At 33.4% G+C, this 19,827-nt stretch overlaps 1 protein-coding gene across 4 annotated transcripts in view; it reads left to right on the forward strand.

The window, feature by feature from the left end:
- The window catches only part of LOC142329673 (uncharacterized), a 61,558-nt gene that overhangs the window by 13,104 nt on the left and 28,627 nt on the right, over positions 1–19,827 (forward strand). Inside the window, exon 1 of one of the 4 annotated variants that reach the window (XM_075374353.1) lies at positions 17,555–17,837. The exons of 2 other annotated variants lie outside the window; for them this stretch is intronic. In XM_075374353.1, coding sequence (XP_075230468.1) covers positions 17,798–17,837 — 40 coding nt within the window. In that variant the 5' untranslated portion in view covers positions 17,555–17,797. Of the gene's footprint in view, positions 1–17,554; positions 17,838–19,827 lie in introns of those variants that run through there. One more of the 4 variants, XM_075374355.1, reaches the window with a different exon arrangement.

The raw sequence follows: 19,827 nt of genomic DNA on the forward strand, positions 1-19,827 counted from the left end.
AATAATAGAGACAGGTGGACTTTACCGACCCAGCAATACGAGACCAAGTGGAATTCAAACATTCCTTGTAACAAAACAACGGGACCTACCCTAGCTGGGAACTCGTAGAAATAACGGAAAAACTTTATGCCAGAATGGCGTAAACATACTGGGGGGCGAGCGAGCAGAATCATGAAGAGAAGACCAGAGGATGAATCTTGTTTACAGGACGAGTGATGAAACCGGAAGAGAGTTTGATACGGACGACACGGCAGATACCATCCTTACCAGGAAATGTTTCCGAGATGACACCAATGGGCCAACGCAGAGGAAGAGTATTGGAGGATTTCAACATGACGAGGTCACCAGCAGCAAGATTGGGTTGGGCTTTGTTCCATTTGGAACGAGAGGTGAGCTCATGAAGATACTCCTTGGACCATCGATTCCAGAAATTTTGAATTTTTTGTTGTAGAAGAGTCCATCGAACGCGAAGAGAGAGGTTCGAATCAATGGGTTTTTCGGGAAGTCCAAGGATAGGAGACCCGATAAGGAAGTGTCCAGGGGAAAGCGTGCAGGATTCTTCAGCAGGGTCCGACGAAAGAGAAGTTAGAGGTCGGCTATTCAAAATTGCCTCAATGCGGGCGAAAATTGTGCAAAATTCTTCAAAGGTGAAGGGGGTGTCACCGAAGGTTCGATGTAGTAACGTTTTGGCTGACTTGACAGCGGCTTCCCACAGACCACCGAAGTTGGGAGCATAAGGTGGATTAAAATGCCAAATGACGCCTTGGGACGACAGATTGGTTGAGATTTGATCTTGGGAATTGGCAAGGAGATTCGAAACTTCCCTTAAATGCCTCGAAGCGCCGACGAAATTTGTGCCATTGTCCGAGTACATTGTATGAGGTCGGCCTCGACGAGAGGTAAAGCGTTGGAAGGATGCGAGGAAGGCTTGAGTGGATAGATCAGAAACAAATTCCAAATGCACAGCTTTGGTGGACAAACAGATAAAGATACACAAATATCCCTTTTGGATCTTGCAGTTTCGTAAATTAGAAGATTTATAAAGGAAGGGTCCGGCAAAGTCAGTGCCTACAGCAGAGAAGGCCCGTTGAGGAATGACACGATCAGCAGGAAGATCAGCCATGATTGGTTGAGTTGAGAAGGGTCTGAAGCGTTGACAAGTCAAACAGTTTTTAATGGCTTGACGAATTACAGTGCGTGCAGATATGACCCAAAAACGTTGCGCGACGAGTGCTTGGGTGTGTCGAGGACCACAGTGCATGCCATCGAGATGATGTTTTCTGATGAGAAGTTTGGATAAATTGGAAGTTTTGGGCAGTAACAGCTGATGTTTTGAATCATAGGCCAGTGACGACTGTTGAAGACGTCCACCAACGCGAATTAAGTGGTTGTTGTCGAGGAAAGGTGAGAGAGTAGCAAGAGAGGAGGGCATATTTTTCTTGACAAGATCTTGAATTTGCGCAGAGAAATGCGCTTGCTGAACTACGTGTACGCAAAAAAGAAGAGCAAAATCAAGCGTTGTCGCAGAGGGGGATGCGTGGCATGGCTCCCGAAATGAGTTCAAAAGTTGAACAATGATAGAGTGGGAGAAGGTCCTTTTGTAAATTTTGGAAAGGAATTTGAAAATATTGGTGATGACATTCAATAGACGAGGTAAGGATGAAAATTTGTCCACGACAGGAACAAACATCGACTTCGATTCCGCAGGAGGGGAATTAGACAATAGGGAGATAGGAGAAGAGTGCTTCGTGTCACGAGGAGAGTTTTCCAGAGATGAAGATGTGGGGTTGAAAGAGCCGGCTTGAGAAATAGTTTTCTTGGGCTTAGAGAGAGGTAAGCGAAGGATAGGGACGTGGAAGGCTGGCGGACCGTTCCACCAGGAATCGCAAGAAGGAAGCTGTGAGGCAGATGTTCCTCGAGAAGCGATGTCAGCAGCGTTATTTGAAGATTTTACATGATACCAGGACTGGGGTGAAGTGGTTTCCAGAATTTGGCCGACACGGTTAGCTTCGTAGGTCTGTAACTTGTACGTGGGAGTGGAAATCCATGATAACACGATCTCAGAATCGGAGAACAAGTAATAGTTGGAGACATGATTTAGATTGAACGAAGGAAGAAAATGTTTTAATAACGCAGAGAGAAGAACAGCAGAATTAAGCTCAAGACGGGGAATAGTGATTTTTTTGAGAGGTGCAACACGTGATTTTGCGGCAACAAGCTGAAGGGAAACAAACTTTTCTGGGGTGGACGTGTGGAGATACAAGGCGGCGGCGTATCCCTTTGAAGACGCGTCACAAAACCCGAGTAATGCTTGTTTAAAGTTGCCTTGAGGAAAGGCACGAGGTATGTTGACCTGATTTAAATCAGAAATGTCGCAGGTGATTTGCGACCATTGTAGCGAGAGTTCTTCAGAAAGGGAGTCGTCCCAGTCGAGGTTCGCAAGCCAAAGCTGTTGCATGAATAGTTTGAGAGAAAACGTCACCGGAGTGAGCCATCCTAGAGGATCGAATATTCTTGCTATGTAAGATAAAAGAGAACGTTTCGTGATTTTGTCTTGGAACGGGGTGATACGGAATTGAAATTGATCATCGCAGGCGTGGAATTGTACACCCAAAACGTTGAAATTATTTTCGGAAGCTAGAAGGACGGAGTCGTTTCCAAGAAAATCGGAAGGAAAATTTTCTAAAAGCGATGGCTGATTGGAATTCCATTTCCTCAATTCAAAGCCACCAAGGGATAACAATTTTATTAGCTCGTCTATGAGTTGGTTGGCAGTGTTAAGGTCGTCGGAGCCAGTGACTAAGTCATCAACATAGGTGTGATTCGACAGGGCATGAGCAGCAAGAGGAAATTTGGATCCCTCATCAGTTACGAGTTGTTGAAGTACGCGTTGAGCAAGATACGCTGAGGGTTTTAAACCGTAGGTTACGGTGTTTAATTCGAATTCCTTTACAGGAGCGGTATGGTTAGGGCGCCAAAAAATGTGTTGGAGCTTTCTGTCCTGAGCTCGGACGAGGATTTGCCGGTACATTTGGCGGCAGTCAGCCGTGATGACAACTTTGTGGAAACGGAACGAAGTGATAACCAAGGCAATGTCCTTTTGTAATTTCGGGCCAGAGAGGAACCGATCATTTAACGTTAATCCAGTTGAATCCGGAGCACTGGCGTTAAAGACAACACGAATTTTACCGTTAGGATCAGTTTTTTTGAAAACGCAGTGATGCGGAATAACGTACTCCGAACTACTTTTTGCGGGAGACATGTGGGAGGATGTGAGGTAATCCTGCATGAACTCGAGATATTTTTCCGACATTGCTGGACTTTTGGAAACTCTATGTTCCAAGGCTAGGTAAGATCTGTATGATCTGTTACGGTTGCTGGTTACAGCGGTAGCATTTGAAACAAGTGGTAAAGCGACAACGTATCGTCCTTCAGGGGTTCGACTGGTTGTACACCTAAAGAAATCCTCACAACGTTGGTCATCCGGATTGGGAGGCTGGGTATACGCGACTTCCTCGGTCTCCCAAAATTTACGAAGAGTATTGTCAACAAGGTCCTCTTGAGAAAATAGGGTGTTGAAAAAGGAAGTTGATTCTTCAGACGGCGAAGCGAGAAATTCGGAGGTGTTGCCGATGATTATCCATCCAAAGACAGTGTAGAGCGCGGAAGGAAATCCGGATTCTTGAATATTGCCGGAAGGCGCCAAAACATGGCAGAACAGGTCACTGCCAATGAGAAGATCAATAGGCGAGGAAGAGCAAAACGTCGGGTCAGCGAGATGGAGATGTTGAAATTTGTGGGCGACTGAAGGGGACAAAGAATGCGAAGGAAGGTTACCAGAAATATTAGGAAGAACAAGTGCCTTAGATTGAAAGGTCTTTTTGAATTGAGGTAAGGAGTGAATTTTGATGTTAGCGGTACCAAGAACAGAAGCATGGGTAGAGGAAATACCGGAAAGGCGTATTTGAGAATTTTCCAAAGGAAGGGCAAGACGGGAAAGACAATTTTTGGTAATTAAAGTGCGTTGCGAGCCGGAGTCCAAAACAGCACGGACCGTATGCAGTTTACCGAACGAGTCTTCTAAAGAGACGATGGCAGTGCCAAGCAGCACAGTCGAAGACTGTTCACAAGAAGAATGACAGGAAAAACAAGTTGCGTTGGGGTCAGACTGCGGTGAAATTGGAGTAGAACTGATACGAGCGGAATGAGTGACGGGTGAATTATTGGAGAGAAAATTAGGGGCTAGAGCCACGGAAGGTGTCGTGGGAGCAGGTGTGGTTACAGAGGGTGAGGGGCAAGCGTTATGAGCAGAATGACAACCAGATAGAGTGGGGGTATGTGGGCGTAGAGACGAGTGATGGGACGATTGAAAATTACTGGAAGACTGAGATGGACAATTCTGTATAATATTTTGCCGGGAAAAATTAGGGGACGGAGGAGTGGTACAACGACCTGAAGATAAAAGGGGTTTCAAAGTGCTGTCGTTTGAACTTCCGAATAGAGCGATGTTACTCTTTTGACACAGTAAAGTATGGTGCGAGGAGTTATTGCAGTTTCTGCAGTTGAATTTTGACATACAAGTTTTCGGCGAATGAGAGCCCAAACAGCGGAAACAACGATCATTTTTTCGTAACCAGGCGATTTTTTGTTCATGCGACAAAGTTTGAAATTGTTTACAGCCATAAATACGATGAGCGTCCGCACATACCGGACAGCGGCCGGACGGAGTGTGATTTTGAAGAAAGAGGGATTTTATTGGCTTGGAGAATTTTGATGTTTGAGGACTAGGGTTATTAAAGTACGTAGGAGATTTTTCAGAAAAGGTGACATCGGCGTCAAGGCTTTCGGAAATTTTTTCCTCAACCGTGAGGAATTCAATCAGCTCTTCGTATGCGGGTACGCTTGACGAGGCGATACGATTTTCGAAACGCGTTCGAACATTGGGGGTGAGTTTTTCTAAACCAAGCTGCAGAAGAAGAAAATTTTCTAAATTTATGTTTAGACTTTTCAACGCATTAATGGAGGAAATGTACGTGGCCTTAAAATTAGAGAGGTAATTTTTACGATCATCGGACTGAAAACATTTAATACGGCTGTAAAAGCTATTTAGAAGAGAACGTTTGTTGTCATATCTGGAAATCAAAATGTCATAAGCGACTTGATAATTTTCCGCAGAAATTGGCAGAGATTCAATTAATAGGAGCGCATTACCAGATAAATGTGTTCTTAGAATTTGCAGTTTTTGTTCAGAAGATAACTGTGAATTTTCATGGACGGAACCTTTGAACAGATTGTGAAAATTTATCCAGTCGTGGAAATTTCCAGAAAAAATGGGAATTTTGAATTTCGGAGTCTCTAATAAGGAATGAAAAACTGGTTTGATATTCTGTTTTAAATCGGGAGTTTCTGATTCTACAAGTTTAATGGGACAAAACAATGAATCCCATTCGGTGCTGATTAAATTTATATCACAAATTTCGGATTGGTTTTTTATTTCTGAGTTATTAATAAGAATTTCATCGATGATGCCATAAAACTGTTGATCGAGGGCTTTGATATCATCAAGTTGTTTACTAGATACAGAAATTCCGTGAGAGTTGACAATTCTACTGAGTTTGTTAACACGAAGCTGCGCTTTGGCTAACAGCGCAGCGTTAGCTGAAATGATGGTGGCCTGAGCACGAGTCATGTTGTGCATTAAGTTTACAATAAATATTTAAATAGTAAGATTAGATACAATATGAAATACCACTCTTAAAAATAGCAACTTAATTATACAACAATAATATAAAATCAGAAAGAATTTTTTATCAGAGAATTAATAGATACGATAATCGTTATATTAAATTATCACAAGCAATAATTAATTATATAATTACTGTAATTAGTAATTGTCGTTTACAACTTTCATGAAATCATTACTTTCAGTAACATGCTTAAAAACAATACAATATAAGATATTCTAAATTTGAAAGAACAATTTAAAGTATTTATAATAGAAAGAATTTAGATCAAAAATGTTTGAAAGAGATTTTATAACAAAAATTTACTTTAAGAAATGTAGTATGAACTGTAAATCCGGAATGATATCCGGCAGCCGGAGGACCAAAAACAACTAGCTATGTTGGGTAAAGTTAAAAAATAAAAAAACACACAGCTAGTATTTGCCAAAAGAAATTGGACTTTAATTATGTAAAACAACTGAACTTATGTTAAAGCATAACCTTAAATTGAATGAAATTATGAACTAAACATAACTTAATTTCACATAAGAAATATCAACTGAAATCAGCATATCAGTAATAATATTATTAAAATGAGATTTACAATTATATACTTAGAAAAACAAAACATCAATAAACATAATATAACTGGAGAACTATTGCATTACTGACAAATGCTGTAATATTGAAAAATTAGCAATGAACAAATGTCATAACCTTAGAAAAATAAATTAAAGTAAATCTGGATTGGCATTGGCCTTTCCTGATTTATGAACCACAAACTTAACGTTAAATAATGTAAAAATGTAATTTTAGTTTGACGTAGAAAAATACACAATAATATTGCAGTACAAAAGAATTAATTACAATATAATCACACTGAACTTAATTGAGCACATGAAATGGGTTGCAGCTGAATTGACAGCCTTCTGTAAGTGACCTGTCGTGACTGTACTAAAGTGAAATTGAAACTTGAACGGCATAGGTAGGATGAACGGAATGTTCCACAAATTTGAATGATGACATAAAGGTTTAACGTAATGAGTAAAGAAAAACTGAACTTGCCTGTAGCAACCAAATATTTGCCAGAGATGACCTCGTAACAGCAAGTACGGAAGAATACCTATGTAGTCCTGGGCGTAGTCCGCACGGTGAATCAGGAATACAGCGGCGTGATGTGGTTTAGTGGTAGAATGCGGCGCGGAATCTCAAATGTGTTGTGATGAGTTTGAAATTCTGCTTGAGCGTGAATGTTAACACAGAGTTTTGCAGGAGAGTATTGCCATAGGCGACTGCACTGGTTAGATGTTGGAGGTACTCTGCCGAAAAGATGGCGAAAAAAGGCGGGGGTAACCAGAACCAGGTAGTGGACAGGATATTGTGTGTTTGTATTAGTAAGGGGACGAAAAGATAACGGGTGTTTGAAAAGGGTGGTCAGAAATAGCTCGATAGAATAAGGGGCGCGGTCGCTAAGGATGACGGGGGGAGGTTCGCACGAGAACAATAATAGAGACAGGTGGACTTTACCGACCCAGCAATACGAGACCAAGTGGAATTCAAACATTCCTTGTAACAAAACAACGGGACCTACCCTAGCTGGGAACTCGTAGAAATAACGGAAAAACTTTATGCCAGAATGGCGTAAACACCGACAATTTACCTACATGTTCTGGAAGAAATACGCAATCGACTCGAGGATAGCATAGTTTGGATTTCAGCTGACGAAACTACCGATTGTGGTGGCGTTACAGTGCGAATTTAATTGTCGGTGCATTAAAACTAGAACCTTCTTCCTATCTAGTGGCCTACAAAGACCTTGAAAAGACAAATCGTTCTACGATCCCCAGATTTGTGAATGAAGTATTAAACAAATATTTCCTTAATCTTCTACAGATGAAAGAGTTTATATTTCTCTCAGATGCTGCTCCCTATATGATCAAGGCAGCCAAAGCCCTCCAAGTATTTTATCCAATTTGATAGTGTGACGTGCTTTGCTCACGGAGTACATCGACTCGCTGAAGAAGTACGATCCACGTTTGTAAATGTAAACTGATTCCATCAACAAAGAAAGTGTTTCTTAAGGCACTTGATCGCAATAAAGCCTATAAAGAAAAACAGATTTGTGAATGAAGTATTAAACAAATATTTCCTTAGTCTTCTACAGATGAAAGATTTTATATTTCTCTCAGATGCTGCTCCCTATATGATCAAGGCAGCCAAAGCCCTCCAAGTATTTTATCCAATTTGATAGTGTGACGTGCTTTGCTCACGGAGTACATCGACTCGCTGAAGAAGTACGATCCACGTTTGTAAATGTAAACTGATTCCATCAACAAAGAAAGTGTTTCTTAAGGCACTTGATCGCAATAAAGCCTATAAAGAAAAACTGCCAAATGTGCCTTTACCTCCCAAACCAGTGGTAACTCGATGGGGAACGTGGATTGAAGCTGTGCTGTTTTACAATGAACATTCGAGGCCATCAAAGGTGCACTAAATGATTTCGATAGAGGTTATTGCAGTTTGTCAGTCCAAGGAAGCATTTAACGATTCTAGAATAAAAAAAAGAACGTAGCTGCTATTAGCACTCATTTTCCACACATCTGTGAGTATTAAAAAGCTTGAAACTCAAGTTTTGGCGTTGACTGAATCTATTCATTTAATGAATAAAATCCGCCAAATGAACTCCGCATTGCCAAAGGTATTCCCGTGTAATCTTAAAGATAAATTTGAAAACATTTTGAATAATACCCAAGCTTTGAACCTTTGTGTCAAATCGATAGTTTTATTAATGGAACGGGTGAACTTTTGCCAGAAAAAATAAGTGCTAACATAGCACCCAAATTCAAATACTGCCCAGTTACCTCAGTGGATGTGGAGCGATTCTTTTCCACTTATATGTTGAGTTATCGAAGACACAATCTTACTACCGAACATTTGGAACAGTACCTGATTATTTACGTTTATAAAAGTGTTAAACTGTTAAATTTGTTAATTATTGAATTTATCAATTTTTTATTCAACTACTTAAATTGTATGCTGATTTTGAAATAAAAAAAAACTAAAAATTACTATTTTTTTATTATTATTTAAAGTTGCATATTTTGACACTTTTCATGCATATTTCAAGCATTTTATTTTACATATAATCCGGTCTTTAGTTATATGTTTTCATAGTTGTAAAAAACTTTATTATTTCGTAAAAAACAAAAAAAGGTTTGTGTATTTTGGAACTATTTTAATTGTATACGATGAATAGCGATCTTGGTGTTAGGAATGCTTCAACTGTTGATGTTGAAGTCATAAATAGTTTGACTAACTATTTGTTTTATAAAGACCTTGGTGATGTGGATGATCCGGACATTGATAAAGACTGTTATTGAAAGTGACCACAACACTTCATAAAGTGAAGATGGTGAAGTAAGATGGTTCGGATGGTGAAGTAACTTCTGATCTCCGGGACAATACCGGTCGTTTTTATTATGCCAAAAATGGGGTTAAATGTTCAGCTGAACCTTACCAAACGAGAACTCAACGGCTCAATATCATAGTCCAGCTCTTCCAGAACTAAAACAACGTGCGTGTGCCTTAGGTTCGAAACCAGAAGCAGTTGAAATTTGGGGTCTAATTATTGACAATGATTTATACGCAGAATCATACACTTTACTAATGTAAAACCTCAAATAGTTCAAAATTTGTAAAAAAATCCAAACGCTACAAATATGCCCGATACAGACCTTATTGAAATGAAGGCCTTTGTTATTTTGCTTTTTTACTGGGAAATTTTAAAATCTAATCATGAAGACACACGAGCATTGTGGACTACTGATGCAATAGGACGCAATGTTTTTCGTTGCGTTATGAGTAGAAACAGTTTTGAAAATTTATTATCGCCGCTTTGAATATGAAATAAAAATTCAAGCTCTAGTTGATTCCCAGACCTATTATTTTAGCAACGGTTACATCTGTGTCGGTAAAGACAGCGACGGCGATACACTTGAAGTTGACAGACAGTATTCCAAACCGACCCAGTCGAGCAAAGAATCCGTCTAGCTAAGAATATAACATACAGCAACAGGAACTTCACGACTGATAATTTGTATTCATCATTAGAAACCGCTAATGTACGGTATGATAGGGGACTAATATTTGTCGGGACAATGCTTCAAAACAAGTAGGAAATTACACCCGAGTTCAAACCTCAAAGACGTCGTCCTGTAGGAAGTTCAATATATGGATTCACAGCTAAAAAAAAAAATGTATCTTACGTTCCAAAAAAAAAGGAAAAGTGTAATTTTTCTTTCTAGAAAGCACAATACATCACAGAGCTGCAAAATACAGGAAACCCTTAAGTAAGTACTTTCTATAATCGTACTAAAGGTGGTGTAGCCAGTTTAGACGAGAAATGTGCCATTTATTGTTCTGAAGAATTTGTAGATGGTTAATTGCTATTTTCTTCAGAATTTTAGACAGTTCAAACCACCGGTAATAACTAAAAATGATGAAGGTGATAAGACTCGAAAAAAGAAGACATGTCGCATATTTGACCTGAAGAAGAAAAGAAAATCATTTTATGTATGTTATGAGTGTTGGAAGCCCGTTATGTCTGGAGTGTTCAAAAAAGGTATGCAATAAATGTATTCAAGAGAAAAATGACTAATATTACAATAGGCCTAACTTAGTATTTTTTTTAGTTTTTGATTAAAGAATAATTTTTATATTGTTGTGTTTTTCGATAGTGTGTAAAGACAATTTCATTTAAGAATATAATCTTGTGAAACCACTAACATTTTCAAACATTAAGTTTTTAAATTTTGCTATTGTCACAACGAACTTTTATCTTTGAAAATTGTTTTTTTTCCTAATAATAAGTAATATTAATAATAATTCAGATTGTAAGCTAACAATATTTATTTAAAAAAAAATACTGTTAATAAAAGATTTTATAATGTAATTATGATTATGTTAACCTGTAATTTTTAAAAAAAGTTTCCAATCTTAATTTTTAGTTAGGTCCTTTGGAAAAAGGCGATAAAATATAAATACAGTGTTTTCTTAAGACAATGAAGTACTAATAAATCAAAATATAAACGTAACTATATGTATATATATATATATATATATATATATATATTGTTCTAAAAAGAAGGGGTTTGAAAATTGTGGTGTGACATACTGGATCTTGTAAACAATCGTAAAACATTTAACCTAGTTGGTCGAGGGTTAACACTAATGCAATAATAGGTGTTCATTTATGCACTAAAAGAGGAAAAAAATTATTTTAGAAGTTTCAAATAATAATAACTGATTTAAAATTATTTTATTGTATAATTTATATATTTTTAATAATTTCGTTTGCACTACAGCAATCAAACTTATACCTATTATTTATTATGAATAAGTTTGAGGTCATTAAATGAAATTATAATTTCACAAACTGTGACCATATCCTAGCCGAATATGCAGATGTAAAACAAAATTATTTAGAAAAGTATATTTACTAAGTTTAGTCTTTGATTTAATTTATTTTTTGTGAAAAAAATTGTAACTAATACACACTGTTTAATATTATTTTCATAGTTTTTTCTTTTTTTGTTGACTATTTCCTTCTACTGCCTGATGACAATTATGTTATGAAATTTCCTTTCTCCTTTCCTCATTCATCTCTCACTTCCTTTCTCTTTGTTTTGCTTGTGTTAGTTTATTTTACATTATAAAGTTGTGCAAGTTGTGAAAAAACTAACTATACAAATACACTTCATGGTATGATAAAACCTCATAAATTTCTTAGAATCATTGGTATTAAAATTTTATTACTATATTTATAATTTACTACCTAATACGTAATCCTTGAAAGTTTGCTGCTTCTATGTGCACATAAACCTCATGCACACACACTTAACACTTTGTTGTGTGTATATATATCCTTGCTTTCACTTTCATCAGTATATATTCTTATTTTCTTTATTATATTAATAGTTCATTTTGTCTACTTTTATTTTTTGTATTTTGATCATGATTGGTAAGATATTTTGTTGTAATTATTTTATTTAAATGTTAATTAATATGACAGTTTTTATTATTTCATTTCTGTTTGGGTATAAATTTAGCACCTTATCTATTGCATATTTTAATTGTTTAATGAGATAGCAGTGTTTCTGTTTGGGTATAAATTTAGCACCCTATCTATTGTATATTTTGTTTAATGAGATAGCAGTGTTTTATCTAAATAATAATTACACATTTTCTGTTTTTATCTTTGTATTATTACACTATATTCTGGGTTGCGTATCCCGTGTATTGCTATTAAGTATTATCGATTACATAAATAATTACCATTAAACCTTTTTTTAATTTTATTACATCATTATGACATTAAGTGATTTGTCATTACGTAGTTATTTATTATTATGAAATGTAATTACGTTAATATATTTTTTAATGAAATATTTTGTTGCTCATCAGTTACAAAAATAATGTTATCCTCTGAAAATATTTACATTGATTAATAACTAGAATTCTGTATGGTAATGATCTATTTGTTACTTTTGTATAATCTGAAATACTATTGTGATATTTATTTTATTGAGAATATTACTGAAATACTCAAATGATTAATAATTCTAAATTCTTAAATGTTTTGTTACATTTAAAAAAATCCTTTTTTCAGTTTATTTAAGTGTAATTCCTTTTATTCCCATATAATAGTTGATAAACTTGGGTGATGATAACTTTCAGGGTTGCTTGCCCAGGTTGACAATAAACAAATTACAAAGTTGTAATTATTTATTAATATATTCACAATAGCTGCTACAAGCTGATACTCAAATATATTTATTTTCTAGTCTTGCCTTGTTTATTATTTTTCTTTTTTATGATAGACTGAATCTTGAAAAACATTAAATCCCAGTGAAATTCCAATCCACAATATTCTGGATAAAAGATGAACATACTATCACACACCACTGTGGAGATTAGTGAAAGGGAAATATAATTATTATATTAAATATAGTGAGTGAGTGATGTTTGGCCTGACTATTGATATAATGGTATACCCATTACTTAAACTGTTTTATTTGTATTTCTGATTCATATATATATATATATTCATTTTTTCCTAACAGTTTTAAGTAGTTTATACCTATTACAAAGTATAGCAGTCTGTATAATACATTATTTCTGAACTGAAAGGGATAATTATTTTCACTGCTTTAAACTATCTGTTACAATTGTCTTTCTTTTGGCTGTAAAGCTTGTATAGGAAATTTGGATAAAAGCAGCATTAATCAAGAGTTGTTTTCTCTAACAGTAATGATATAAATTACACTACTATTCACTGCGGTAAACAGAATGAAGGTATAACTTATAGAGTGGATATCTCTTGTATTTTGATGGACTTAGCATGCTGATATATATTATATTTGGTTCAGTAGAGGAGGCAACATGAAACCGATCAACTCTTCACTTTTCCAGTTAAGCTTACCTTAGGATGGACCAAGAATGCCAACCCCATTTTTAGGAGTGCTCAATTTCTTATATCAGGCTTTTAAAAAAAAATCTCTTGTGTTAAGGTTTAAAATATTACATTTATGGAATCAGACAAAATGAAAAAAAAGTTATGATTTTAAAGTAAAATTTAATCAGCTGCCTTTGTATCAGAATTTCTGAAAGAAGGTTATAAAAATTGGCAGTATTTTTGGCTACTTGGCCTCCTCAATAATTTGATTCTTAAAATTTTGATCCACTCGGAATAAAGATTTCAATAAAGATGATGCGCTATATAAAAAAAATTATGCAGATAATTGTAAAGAAAGGTAAAGAATTGTGAAGATTGGTTTATCTTAGGTTAATTAAGTATGAACTAATCATATGTAAATGGAGTCCTGATCAAGGTAGTGAACAGCATCCCCTTATAATCTTATAGGTCAACAGCAACTTTCAAGTCAGAAAGGTATATTTCCAAAAACAAAAATTGGAAAGCATAAAATAAGTGTCAATGTCTTGTTTGATTAACTTGTTCCTCTAAATTACAGACATTGAAAATTGGGTTTTCTTCTTTTTAGATGGATTACTATATCGTGTTGAAAGGTTTTCTTTTCAGTATAATGCGATGTATAAAATGAAATAAGAATCTACTGAATAAAGTTACACCCAAACAAACCTGTGGCCCATAATATAGTAATCAGCTGTTATAACATCCGATGTATCAAGGTGAATTTTTATTTTCCTGGAGAATATAGCTAGAATAGTTTTATTAAAGAGGAAATTGATCATGTTAAAAGTGGAATATTGAGTTTTTTGAAAGTCTTTATGTGTTAGGGTACAAATAATTCATGTAGACAAAAAACATATCTATATATGCACATATTTATGTCTCTCAGTTTTTACTTGACTACCGAAGTGCTACTAGTGTAGCAGCTCAATGGCTGAACCAATTTAGATGTGTGACCCCGCATTGGATTCCTTATGTTACTAGGAGTGTCTTTCCCTCTAATCCCTTCAGTTTAAATATTTTTCAAAAATCTTTGGAAAGTTTATACTTCATAAATATAGCTATCAGGTGATGTAAACAATTTAAAAAATCTGATGTGGATACCACATGACTTCCTTATATCCCTATTAAATTACATATACACATTTTTTGCTGCACTTCATTTAATTTTATTTCATTTAAGTGAGATACGATCCTCCAGTTCTTTAAGGAAGTGAACAGTTAACAATTGCTAAAATATTAGTTTTTATTAACATCAAATATTTATACACTTATTAATTCAATAATCTTACCTGTAATATTAGGATAGAATAAATTATTTCTAATTCTGAAAGAAAATAATATAGTGATCTTTGTTTATAAAAAGTTAAATCAGTATAAGGCACCTAAGATCCATATTACTGTAGCAGGCATATTATGATCTAATACTAGATCATATTACTGTAGCAGAAGGGGAAGGCAAAGGCTTCAAGGCACCGATTTGAACCATATTGTGTGTGTGAATAGTACACTGTTTACGTGTTTTCATCACAAAATACTATCACGCAATATTCAATTATACTTGAGAAAAATGGCCCCAAAAATTTCCTTAGCATTTTATATTTGTTTTATATTAATTTTGTTTCACATTGCTCAGGTAGATATGTGGTGTAAGTGAGAATTTGTTGGATGCACATCCATGCACATATCGGTTCGAATTGACTCCATATACATATATTTTTTTAATTTAAATATATTGATTTATTAATTATTTTATTACCCTCTGATTGTAAAAATTTTTAAATTAAAACAAAAAGTAAATCAAATTTTATTTCATTAATAACTTCTGATTTAAAAAAAAAATTTTTTAGTATTGTTATTATTGAATTATTATTTATTGTTAAAAGTTTTTTATATCAGTGGTTAATAATTATTAATAAATCAATATATTTAAATTAAGAAAAAAAAGTTAAAAAAAATATATGTATATGAAGTTGGATTTGAACCAATGTGCCTTCCCCTTGTAAGATCCAAATATTTCATTAATTAAAATATTATTTGGGTAACTCTGGAATGAATGAAAATAAGTACCACGTATGATATATCCTTGAAAAGCTCTCAACGAGGGCTTATTTCTGCAGTTAAGAAAAAAATCCAAAATCCAAATGTTTTAAAATTGAAACCCCTATTTTATTTAGAAGTCTGACTGTATACACATTTTTGGCTCAGTCGATTGCAATCAAAAGGGGAGGTGCACAACTTAATGTTACAACAATCCTAAATACAAAACTTCAACATTCTACGGCTAATAGTTTTTGAGTTATTAAAGATACTAGTCAAACGCCAAAAGTTAACCCACTGGGTTGGTCTAGTGGTGAACGCGTCTTCCCAAATCAGCTGATTTGGAAGTCGAGAGTTCCAGCGTTCAAGTCCTAGTAAAGTCAGTTATTTTAACAAGGATTTGAATACTAGATCATGGATACCGGTTTCAATTAACCACACATCTCAGGAACGATCGAACTGAGACTGTACAATACTACACTCATACATATCATCCTCATTCATCCTCTGAAGTATTATCTGAAAGGTAGTTACCAGAGGCTAAACAGGAAAAAGAAAGAAACACCAAAAGTTGCCAAAATGGATTCAGGAATGGTCAAAATGTCAAAATAGATATTTCTGTTGAAATCGGAAAAAATGAAATTTATCGCGAATATAGTACTTTATTTACTTCGTACAAGGAAGTACAAATTATTAAAAATGCAGAATTTTTTGAAAATTTTATTTTTTCTTTGCTTATTTTAGCCTTCATTGAAGGGGGTATTAAATTTAGAGAAAACATTAGTTAAAGCCATTTTTAAAATTTAATCTTTATATGCATATTTTTAGAAAAATCTTTCTTAAAATTTATTCTCTACCTCTAAAAAATACATATTCTGTTTTTTTTTTTGCGTGACTCTTTTTAATTTTTATTATTAATAGCTGAAAAAGTCATAAAATACTTTGCCATTTTTTTTTATTATATGCTTGGATTCATTTGTGCACAGAATGTGAATTTATTGTACTATATGATAGATTATAGAACTAATAAAGTACTAAATGTAATGTTATATGATTTAAATAACATGACAATTTGTATATCAATGTCATGTAACATAGGATATTTTTAAAAATCAGTAAGATGAGAAAGTTATATTTAATTATTAGTTTTCAAAGTTAATTAAGATATTATAATTTAAAAATATTTACTAGAAGTACCTATTTTAAATATTTATATGTGATCAACTGTATTCTGGCATAGCATTTTTCAGTTAATTAAATGCAAGTTGAAAGTTATTGTTTAATGATACCATATGTTCCAGTTTTCATAATATATTTTGATTTTTAGCTTTTTCTTAAAATTGTTCCAGTGTTCTAAAAAATTACTTTGGAATATTAATAATTCTCTAGTTATTAAATATTTGAAATTAGTTCTCAATGTTTTCTTATGTGTTATCATGCACTTCCTAATTAATTACCTGTTGACAAATCTGTGAAAAAATTATTTTTCTCTGGACTCATTTTCATAATTTATTGATTTATTTTTTTGTTGTTCACATATAACATCAAATATTTGAATTCAAAATTGTAATAAATGCTTTAATAATAAATCTTGTAATTAAACTAAAAATATATAATTTTGTCGGTAATAAAAAAAATTATGATTGAATAGAACATAATGCCTTAAAAAATTAATAAATCCAACTTATAAAATAGTTACTATAAACTGATAAGAAATTATAAATAATGTAACAAAAATTGTATGAGTTAATGTCTGTAAAATAATCACACTCTTATGATACTTTATACTCTGTTTTTATATTTAACCCTGTTTATCAGGATTTTGGTGTAAATATGCCTTGAATTAATTGTGTTGTAGAGTTAAGGACTTCTATATTTATTTTAATGATATAAATTACATTGAAAAAATTTATTTTATCAATTTATTTAAATTTTTTTTATTACATATATTGATTAAGTTAGTTTGTGAAAGCCACTCTATATAAACAACAAATACAATAAAAGAATAAAAATGTTGGGTTTGTTACTAATTTATATTACTTTGACTAAATGATAAAATCATGGAAAATTAAATAAAGATTACATATTACAAAATTATATAAAGTTTTATTTAAATATTTTAATTAGATAATTTTCAATCTCACACTTTTTTGCGTAATACTAATTATGATTGTTTTTTGTTTTTTTATAAACTGATAGTAAAATTCTGATATAACAGTAAACCAGAATATTTATCTTTAACTTTTCATATACAACTATTTTATCACATGACAATTTCATCACACTGCAGTAATAGATTTTAAATGGTTCATGATTTAAATGGATCACTAATTTTTTTATCTGCTTAGAGGAGTTTATCTACTGTTTCAGTTCCTCTAATCATTTATTCACATTTGTACATGTCTAGTGTGTGTTAACTTGTATAAGCCATTACTTATTCGTAACTATTATATTCTTAAATATACTGTTCACTAAAGTTTTATTTTTAAAAAGTGTAGTTCATTGTTCAAATTATTTAAGAAAACAAAAAAAAAACAAAAGCATCATGGGTTTACTAATGATTTCAAGAAATACACAAACTGATTGTAAGTATGTTTTCTTTTATAATTCGAATATCTGTTAAAATTCATAAGGAAATTCTTTTTACTACATTTTGAAAAATCAGAAATGAGGTTGATGTATACTTTTTTTAATAATTAATTCTCTACATATACTCTTAGCTTGGGAATGGAAATTGAAGGATATGAAAAACGCCAAGCTTTAATAAAATCTGAATCTGGGACTTTTGGAATGAAAGGTGAAATCATAACAATTCTGCTATGGAGGTGTTCTTGATTGCTTCCCTCTCTCTCTCAGAGTCTGAGAGAGAGAGATAGTGAGAGAGATAGGGGGGAGAGGGAGAGAGAGAGGAGAGTGTGTGTGTGTGTGTGTGTGTATGCGCATGCACACATGTGCATGTGTATAATAATTTTTTCTGTAAACAGGTTAGCTGAAACGCAAATCATTTGTTTAAAGTCTAGGATATTATTCACTAGGTCTGCATTGTGACATCAGAAGTCAGCATTTTTTTTTTTTTTTTATGAAAGAATTGTCAAATTACAGATTTTTTAAATAACCTATATCAAAACATTTTTTTTATCATTCTTGTGATCAACCATCCTCAATGTGTAAATTCACAAACATTTAGAAAATTGTTAAAAAGTGTGTTGGGCTTGAATTTTGTATGTTAATTTTGCATTTTATTAATACATATTTTTGTATTTCATAATATTATATATGATCTACAAATTACTTAACAATACTCATGAAGATAGCCTGAAGATCATATGGAAGATCTCAACATTACAAATACCTAGTATATACAAATTAAAAGAACATCTTGCTCATTAACACATTCCTACAAAAAGTAAACAGAATAAAAAATACAACTCTTTGAGACATATAAGCTTTCAGTTAAACTAGTTTGCAAATTTAAGTCTAGATGAAATATGGCCTTCACAACTGCTAACAAAACAGAACAAATAATTATATAAAAAACAGTCATCTAACACAGTGAACCTCTCTTTTTCTGTTTAGCCTCCGGAACCACCATACGATATTACTTCAGAGGATGAATGAGGATAAGATGTATGAATGAAGTGTAATCTTTGTACAGTCTCATATCAACTATTCCTGAGATTTGTGGTTAATTGAAACCCAACCACCAAAGAACACCGGTATCCATGATCTAGTATTCAAATCTATATAAAAATAACCTTTACTAGGACATAGTGAACAGTGAATCTGAATTAAATAAGCTTAACTGCTCCAGGTGCATGATGCTCTATATCGATCAAACGGGACACTATTTCAAAGACATAATTTACACTTTAAAGCATTCATAGCAATATGGTCAAATTTGTCAGCATTATAGACACACATCAACCAACATTGAAAAAAATCTTAATTTTTTACACAAACACAGAAAAGGATCACATTTTACCACACTCAATATCTCATTATGAAATATTTAATTCCTTAACAAAAATACACTAAGTAAACGTATATAACAATCCAGTAAAATTTTTAAGTACGTTGTATAGTGTTAAGCAGACATATCTACCTAACTCAGAAAACCATCAGCTGATGCTACAGTGATAACAGTAGCATGCTTTACTGAAAATGGTTCCATGTGTGCCTAAAAATTTCTTGAAGGTACTTATTAAAAATTAGTGTTGATGAAATTTAGTTCAATCATTTCAAAGGATTTTAAAATTATTTTCATTATAAACTGTATTGGACAAAAATATAGTAGAATATAAATAGATTAATACATCAAACAAAAGTAAGAACAATAGCAGAGGACAATCTTTATTTATTAAAATCAAATAACTTCCATGTAGAATATATTGGGCATGACTTTCTGGCTGCATTAAAATTGCATTTATTGGTGAATGTTTAGTACCAAAGTGGAGCCACAGGTTCAGGAGATACTGTAACGAATGAGTAGTATTTTATATTTACATTTATAATTTTGTGGTAAAACCTCATTTAATCATGTAAGGAAGGAATGTAAAAAAAAAAAATTCACTGTAT

This window comes from Lycorma delicatula, chromosome 9, assembly GCF_047948215.1.
Source record: "Lycorma delicatula isolate Av1 chromosome 9, ASM4794821v1, whole genome shotgun sequence".
NCBI lineage: Eukaryota > Metazoa > Arthropoda > Insecta > Hemiptera > Fulgoridae > Lycorma > Lycorma delicatula.